The 8,823-nt window shown below is 43.3% G+C and overlaps 1 protein-coding gene and 3 non-coding genes across 4 annotated transcripts in view; all 4 read left to right on the top strand.

Annotated features, from left to right (window-relative positions):
- The window catches only part of LOC139216390 (gamma-glutamyl hydrolase), an 8,510-nt gene extending 5,784 nt beyond the window's left edge, over nt 1-2,726 (top strand). Inside the window, exons 7-9 of the mRNA XM_070847487.1 lie at nt 528-618; nt 937-1,074; nt 2,100-2,726. Of these exons, the coding sequence (XP_070703588.1) occupies nt 528-618; nt 937-1,074; nt 2,100-2,221 (351 nt within the window). The 3' untranslated portion in view covers nt 2,222-2,726. The remainder of the gene's footprint in view (nt 1-527; nt 619-936; nt 1,075-2,099) is intronic.
- Nucleotides 63-134, top strand: trnat-cgu (transfer RNA threonine (anticodon CGU)). The gene has a single exon. It is a non-coding gene; the product is annotated as a tRNA-Thr (tRNA).
- trnat-cgu (transfer RNA threonine (anticodon CGU)) lies at nt 275-346 on the top strand. Its single transcript has one exon. It is a non-coding gene; the product is annotated as a tRNA-Thr (tRNA).
- trnat-cgu (transfer RNA threonine (anticodon CGU)) lies at nt 1,418-1,489 on the top strand. Its single transcript has one exon. It is a non-coding gene; the product is annotated as a tRNA-Thr (tRNA).
- Nucleotides 2,727-8,823: the final 6,097 nt, after the last annotated feature.

The raw sequence follows: 8,823 nt of genomic DNA, 5'->3' as shown, positions 1-8,823 counted from the left end.
TCTGATCCAACTGTGATCATAATTTAAAACCTTAATCCAGACTTATTTATTATTAGCAGTCAGGCGTGGTGGCCAAGTGGTAAGGCGTTGGTCTCGTAAACCAAAGATCATGGGTTCGACCCCCATCCACGCCTTGTGACTTGTGATGAGTGGAATCAAGCACACTCAGTTACTGCCTGGATAGCATGCAGGTCCCATCTTATTAAATATTCTAAACATTTATGGATTGTTAAGCCTCACGCTGTTAAAGGTCAGCAGTCACACAGGTAGAGCAGGCGTGGTGGCCAAGTGGTACGGCGTTGGTCTCGTAAACCAAAGATCATGGGTTCGACCCCCATCCACGCCTTGACGTGTAGAGCTGTAGACTTCAAGATGCTTCAGATTGTTATTGGAATAACAGTGGATCAGTAGCCCTCTCATACGTGTGTCAGCTCTTTCCTTAAACCTTAATGCAGATTAAAAGAGCTGCTCCACTGTGTGGCTGCTATGAGTTTTAAGTGGAGGTGTCTCTGCCTTTGGACCAACAGAACTACAGCCGGAATGCCAAGCTGAAGAGGTTTTACAAGGTCCTGTCCACGAACAGCGACGGGAAGAAGGAGTTCATCTCCACCATGGAAGGTTCCATCCTTTAATAACTACTCAGCAGCCTCATGTTGTTCACTGCACAGACGTGCTAAACCTGCACAGAGCTGCAGACAGCAAGCTGCAGTGAATTCAGCATCTCCAGCAGATGGAGCCATCGGCTAAACATGATGCTGGTTAGAGGACTTTAGGAATAGTGGAGACGATGAAACAGAGGAAATGATGGTGGTTATGACCACGAAGTCCTATTAGAAAATATTATTATTATTATTATTATTATATTTGAAATGATAAGCTGTTGATAACAATGATTTTTCAGTACATGAATGACTTTTCTCTGGTTTTCTCTCTCAGCCAACCGCTACCCGTTTTATGCAGTGCAGTGGCACCCAGAGAAAAGTCCCTTTGAGTGGATCGATAAGCCGGGCATGGTGCACTCCACCTCCGCTGTCAGAGCCAGCTTCTACACGGCCAGCTTCTTCGTCACTGAAGGTAACATGTGCTCGCTCTCTATGTACCGTTGTCAGTGTATGTTCCTGCACTCTTTGTGTCCATTTCTTAGCAGAAGATCTCAGGAATCACATCACTGTTGTCTTGACATTTGATAGAAATGTGTTTTTTCAACAATAGTTCCCTCACACTCCCGGTGGTAGAAGTCTGACATGTCTCGGCTTTACGGTCTAAACTTTATGGTCTGGGGGGATTGTTGTTAAACCATAAATGTGAATGTAGAAATGAAATGATGGAATGTGTAATGTGCAGTAGCTGAATATCGAAGCCAAGTCCCCAACACGTTAATGCAGCCTGAGTGATGATTTCATGTTTCCCAGTCAGTGGCGTGGTGGCCAAGTGGTAAGGCGTTGGTCTCGTAAACCAAAGATCATGGGTTCAACCCCCATCCGCGCCTTGTGACTGACAGTGTGGCTCAGTTAGTGTCTCAATCCTCAATAAGTTCAGCTGTATGAGTCACTAATCCAGTTCTTATGGAAATGTTCAATTGTTTTCTGAGCACTTTAAGGAGATTCTCGTGCTGTAGACGGGTTCATATTGTTACTCTTTACCTCCACTTTTTGTTTTCATCATCATCATTGTTCACAGTGGTCACACTTTGTGGTTTCACCTGTGTGCTGGGGGCTGCACCCTAAAGACGGCCGTTCATACCAGGCTCTGTTTTAACTTGAACAAGTATCATCCACGTTTTTAACACGGTCACCATGACATGAAGAGAGTAAAGGTTTAGCCAGAAGAGCTCCGTGGAAGCTGATGATGCTGTTTGACAGATGAAGCCTATTTGATCTGAAGTGCCACAACACTTGAATTGTGCCACTGAATTTAAATGAGACGTGCACAAATAAAATAAATGTAGTCAATGAAGGTCCTCACAGTTTTAAGACAGAGACAAACAAGTGCAAAGAGCTCATTTAACACTGTGTGTGTGTGTGAGTGATGAAGAAAACAGCAGCTGCAGAACTTTATCGCTCTTTTCTTCACTCTCCCCTTTTCTTTCTCTCCTCCAGCCATGAAGAACCACCATCGTTTCTCCAGTCCTGTGGAGGAAGAGCGAGCTCTCATCTACAACTTCTCCCCCGTCTACAGAGGCGCCAACGCCGTCTTTGTGCAGAACTATTACTTTGACTGAGAGACGGGACTGAAGACCAAACAGCCGGCTCAGTCACATCAGTGGTAGAACATCTTCAGACCAAACTTCGTGGTGTCGTCACTATTTAGCAGTTTAGCTTAGCCGGTTTGCTCAGTAACACATGCAGTGATGAATGACAGAGAAAATAAAACTTCATGTTAGATTCTAAAGTCTGAAGGATTTTTTAGAAACCTAATATCAGAAAAAGAAAAAAGAAAAGAATATGGAGTGCAAAAAGACATAAATCTTAATAAGTGCTCCATTAATCAGTGCCAACACGTGTCAGTTAAATTAAACTTAGCTGTAGGTTAAACCATGTCAAGTCAAGTTGAATCCCCTCACTGCCCAGAACTGTTCTTGAGGCTTTTAGGCCTCTGTGGACTGAGTGATTCATGATAACAGCAATGTGTGATGTTGCAATTGGGGATGAAGTGAGTGAAAGCAGAATACATGAAGTACAAATGAATGATTTGTCATGTTATAAAGGATCAAATTAATAAGTGATTTATAAGAGATGAAGTATTTTACAACTGTGATGATTAATAATCATGAAATAAGTAAAGAAATGTACTGATGATTTGTGTAATGGAAATGTTTTAGATCATTGTATGATTTGACAGTAGAGAGGTGAAAGGAAGACAAAGTGTTATAATACTGAATCAGGAAATGTATGTGACACAGAGAATGATTTAGCATAATCAGTAATGACAGTTGGTGCTCAAACTGATGCCTCCGGGGAAGGGAGAGTTTGAGGAACTCCACAGATTGAGTTCCTCTTCTTAACAGTAACTTATGGGAAACACCTTAAACCTTATAAGGATAATAACTTAATACGGAACAAACTGCTTGGAGGCAGTTGAGACTAAAACATAAAAGGAGCATGAAAAGAGGAAGCTCCTGGTTCCTGTGGCTGAGACCTTCGAGGTACTTCAGCGGACTCAGAAATAATCTATTCAAGAAGTGAGATTTTGAGCAACTTTAACACCACAGAAAAAGGGACTTTGTGAATATCCTCTCTGAGAGGGACTGACCACTTCCCTTTGGCCGGGGAGGTGTTCGACTCGCGGAGACTCTTTTGCTGAACCTGCAGCAGAGGGAGGACTGGTGAAAACACCATACTTTGGACAAAGTTGGATATTTCATCCTGACATCCAAGGAGAAGGAGAGATCCACGGCCGAAGGATCTCCCTATTCTCCTTCCCCAGATTAAAATTCAACCATCAAGGAGGCATCAGTCAAGATCAATTAAGTTAACTTTTAGATTAATAATTTTAGTATTGAATCAATTACCAATCAACATGTGTTTGTTAATTAAGTTAAAGCTAAATAATTAATTTAAAGCTAAATAATTAATTTAAAGCTAAATAATTAATTTAAAGCTGTAGGCCTTTCCCTGCTATATTTTGTAATACATTTAGAATACCTGCATTTAAAGAAAAATTGTAGACATTGAGCTTTTTAGGTCTTCTTAGGATGTAAAGTAAAGGTTATAATGTTTTAACATCAGTGGACTCATAATAGGTATCCCTGGTCTCAGCAAAGCAACAGGCCCTTAGGACCTAACAAGGTCTTTAAATCCTATCCTAGCTAATACACCAAGAGCCCGGATCATTAAGAGGAGAGCTACCGTTAACGGGCGTGGCTGGTGTGTGGTATCCGGTGCATAGGCTATTCTGCTGGGTGCTCCACCAGTGGAAGTAGGGCAGACGTTCGGAGGAAGGTAGTGAGATAAGCTAGGCGAGTCTCCTCGCATCAGCTTAAAGAGCCAACAGGTGAGACACTAAGCAGGTGAACCCCGTTAGTGCACTGAGGCTCGGCCCCTTGTAACGGAGAGCTCTGTCAACCAACACCCCTCCTCAGCTCTTAATATGAACTACAGTCTGTGCTGAGCTCTGAACTACAATCCAAAATAACAAAACAATCTTTTGCTCTGAATTTATAAGCAGTTGCAGGATTTTATACATTCATGTGGTTTAAAAGGTAAAACTGTGTCCCACTGATTTACAGTCTACCGCCTCACATTATTCCTCCTTTGTTAAAGTGGTCTTAAACCCATATCACGCTGCGTAGTTATGATTGATTGTTAACATGTCTGACCCATGCAGGCTGCTGTAGTAACACTGTACTCTACCTCTAGAACTATACAGGCCCAGTCACGGCACATTAAATCAAACTGAACATGAAATACTGATAAATATTTCCACCTAAATGACTAACGAAGTCTGACATTCCCACGTTATTAACAAGCTTCACCGGAAGCCTTTGCTGGTGTTGACCACTACAGATCTCCTAGAATAAACCAGGGGGGGTGAACAGGCGGATCAGTGGACCAGGACCAATCATTTACCAAATCACTGCCTTTTCTCTTTAGTTTTTGTTTTGTTTCTTCTTTTGCAGAATCAATAATGAACCTAGAATTGATCCACTCTGGCCAAGTGTTTCCCCAAAATGCAGCTACTAAAACCATATTTCCACTGCATGGCTCCACTCGTTCTTGGTACCAGGCACTTCTCTCGGTCATAGTTTGTCCTCAGTACAGAGTGTGTCCTCAGTGTAGACGGGATTCTTAGCTGATCGTCATAGTGACGCCGCGTGAAACTGTCATGACAACATTTTCAATGTGACACCATTGTTCTCAGTGTCAGTTTGGATCCGGACTAAAATCCCTGTTTTAGTGAATGTAGTCTGGTGTGTGTGCTGTTTGTGGTTAAACCAAAAGGATCTTCCAGGTCTCTCTCTGTAGGGATCCTTTCCATGATGCTGTCACACACTTAGAATAACGTGTCTGATCATCAGAGGGGCGACTGAAGGCCAGTTAGTTTGTCTGCTGTCTCTGAACTAATGACTGTGAGTCTGTCACCTGTGTTCCCTCTTTTATAACGCCCTGGCTTTATAGAGCAGCGCTCAGAGTTTAACTTTACATGATTGTATTCTCTGTGGGCGAGTAAACATTTTTATTCCTTCGCTGGAAACAGAGTATTTTGTATAAATGACACTGACTTCATAGGATGGGGGGGTGGGGAGCCTGAAAACACCTGGCAGGTGTGAGGCTTTGTAATGACGCCATCGTGGTTCTTCATGGGAAACGTGGATTGTGTCAGTTTCCGATTGTCTGATGTTAAAATGAAACCTTGAATTTCATGGTGTGTCGTCATTCTCTCCTTCTGACGCTCTAAAACGCGTCCACCAAACCTCGAGGCTCATCATTTCGTTTTATTGGTATTTGTCAGGATTTTATCAGGGTTTGTTGTAAAATGACCTCCCCACACAATGAAACGTTGTTTATTGCTGCAAGAGAAAGCCCAAAGTGCTCCACAGCCAAAGTACAAATGAGTGAATGCATGAATGAAATCCAATGTTCCCCTTTGTTTTGTTAACAAACTGAGAATCCTGAGCCCTAAAAACTACTTTGTTCAAATCCACATAAGGACCTTCTGTCTGACATCCTCCTGTTCAGCTTAGGATTCGTGCACTGACACACAACTGATTGTACAAGTTCTGATTGTTTGTGTGACCATGTGCCAGGTGATGAGACAATAAAAGAAGCCGATTAAACCTCAGTGTGTCCAACATCCTTCATTTCCATTTACTCTAAAAGTCCCAACATTTGCCCAAATACTGGCATTTCACAGTGTGAAGGTCCGACTGCTCCCTCTCCAGTCAGGCACATCATTACTGCTTACTGTGAGAAGCAGCTCTGCTTTTAGATTTGTGACAAAACTGGAAGAGTTCATTGATAAAAATCCACAAAATCTCACAATAATTATATTTAAAAAATCCATTGTTTTTACTAAACAGTGTAAAATAGCACATTTTGTGTGATTTGCTCATGATATTGTGCAGCTTGTTGGCCAACCCAACATTTGTTAATATATGGATGTAAGAAAACCCTTCAAACAGAATCAGACCCTGAACATCATCATGTTAAATGTCAGGAATGTCTCTGTACTATGAAATATTCACTGCTAAATGTCACAGTGTGTAAAAGACAAAAAAACCCTTCCGTATTATTTATTAGGAGAGCAGCAGGTCCCACTCCTGCGTTTGGATTTGGTTCATGTGCAAAAGAAATTACACAAGCTTCCACTAGATTGCAGCAAGATACCACTGAATGTTTGCAGAGACTGAGCCTGCTCAGTGTGTCTGCAGCTCACTAGTCAGCGTTATCACGTTCCACAGAGCTGATGTGAACACATACACAGTACTACTGTGGACGTCCAGCAGTGGACAGGAGGCCTGTTGGACTTCATACACTGATTTAGGCTTCCTTTGAGTTAGGATCCTCCGGTTTGACGTCATCATCCACATTTAGACCCTCTGAGTCCAGCGTGTACGCTACAGACTGATTCTGTGTGTGCACGCTGGACTGATTTAATGCAGCGTTAGGATGTGACACAGACCTTCATCAGGTGCTGTCAAACAGCCTCACAAGGCACAGCAGCTCATTTATGGACACGAGCACACTCACCTCACTCAGGTGTTCCTGATCTGCATGATTGAGAGGCAGTCTGCTCCCAGACTGGACCAATCAGAGCAGAGCTGGACGGCGCTGTGACGCAGAGTAAAACTGTGAAAGTGTAAACCATCAGGATGAATCCATGTCTGACCTTTTATTCCCTTTACTCATTTTAAACTCATCTGTAAACGCCTCAGGTGCTCGGTGACCTCACGGAGCAGGAACAGTGGGGTGTCCCTGTGTAAACTCTCAGGGGGGGGGGTCAACACTGAGATCATTTTCAACTCCAACTGCCAGAAGCAGCCACTGTGTACCCAGAAGTCACCTGGTGCTTCTCTTCTTCTTCTTTTGTTTTATATTTTGTGCCTTCTATAACTCTGTCTGTATTTATTGTCTCATTTGTGTTTGCTGTTATATTTGTTGTCTACATGTGCAGTGTGATGGACATGTTCAGAATGAGGTGTTTATTTGACTTGACTTTGTTTTTTTTATTCAGATGTATTTCGCTGACAAGGTGCACTACTTTTCTCTTCTGTCTGGCTCACCATGTTGTTGTCACATGACCTGTCAGCTGACCCTTTAAACAAGGACTTGTGAGGTGTCTGCTGAGAGTTTGTAGGTGACACGTGACACTGGAGCAGGTAATGTTCATGGAGCATAATCTAGTGTTTCATATATAGTCCTGTGTGCTCTCACACCTACTCTACCAAAGAACAGTGAATGCATCACTTCAGACTGTGAGGGACTTGAGAGTGACGGCTGTTTGCTGAAGCTTCTTTTCACTTGAACGGAGGATAAAATATTCATTGAGGCACAAACTGTTCACAGGTCATCACTTTATACATTATACACAACAGTGTGTGTGTGTGTGTGTGACAGCAGATCAGCTTTATGCTCACCCTGGGCAGCTCTTGGAGGGAGTTTATGTCCCCGTTTGTGTTCACTCACAGTTTCTGAGCCAGTCGACTGAGAAGGCAAACCGCATGTGGGTCTAACCTGGTGGGTGTCTGCTGTTATCTGATGGATTACACCTGGATTATACAGTAAAACACTGAGGTAAATATTCTAATTGCTTTGTTGAGCGTGAGTTCAGCACGCCGACATGCCACCAAAAGCACAGCATGGCTCCACATCTCACCGGTGGCGTGTGACAAAAGTGCTGATTAACTCTGCACCTTTTCATCGTGACCCCACCTGCCTGCTGCTGAGAGTCAGGCTGAAACTCTGCCACAGCAAAAAAACACTTTCCACAATCATTCATCTGATCCGACGCCTCGGTGGCTCACCTGGGAGGCCTGGTGTCGGTCTCACAGCCACCGGATTCAGCTGGTTTCAAAGTTAGCGGCACTGATTTAAGAATGTGAGCCGACGGTCAGTAAACAGAGCGGGCACAGCAGACCACAGTATGTGGATCCAGACCAGGAGCTGGGAGAGGGGGGGGGCATTTCTGGGATTTGAGGACAGTCTTTTCTGTGAAATAAGAATGGGAGCTATTCTGATGCCACAACTCACAGAACTGGACTCGATAATCTGAAGCCTGAAGCTACATCGTTTCATCTGCACGTGATCTCGATGCCTCTGGTTCTGCACTGATGCGACAGGATTTTGTGCTGTGTGCTTTTTGCACATCATGCTGTTCATTACGGGCCAATAAATATTTGAATCCAACTGAAATGCAATTTGGACTCAGTGCCCACTGCCCCTCCCTCCTCCCCCCCAGCTATCATATCTATTAAATGTGCTTTACCTACAAATGTAATACAGTGGTTTTGATGAATGATGCTCAGTGTTTTTAATTAAGTAGTGCATCAAATAAGGGCTGCAACTGGTTTCATATTTGTTCCCTGAGACCCATTAATTACCTCACCAGTTCATGAAATAACTCAATTTCCCCGGCTTTATTGAAGTACAAGGACACATGGGATCCAATCAGAGTATTTGGGCTTTATTAAATGATTGAATGTGGTGGATTGTGATCATAATGTAAGCGGGCTAATCTTCAGCAGACATGCTTCATGAGTTACTGTGGAGCCTCTCGCAACACACACACACACACACACACACACACACACACACACACACACACACACACACACACACACACACATACAGTATGTCCCATCAGCACGAGCACGCACTAACAAAG

The sequence above is a fragment of the Pempheris klunzingeri genome, chromosome 2 (assembly GCF_042242105.1).
Source record: "Pempheris klunzingeri isolate RE-2024b chromosome 2, fPemKlu1.hap1, whole genome shotgun sequence".
Lineage (NCBI taxonomy): Eukaryota > Metazoa > Chordata > Actinopteri > Acropomatiformes > Pempheridae > Pempheris > Pempheris klunzingeri.
The sequence above is the reverse complement of the archived record's forward strand: the minus strand, read 5'-3'. Positions and strand labels throughout refer to the sequence as shown.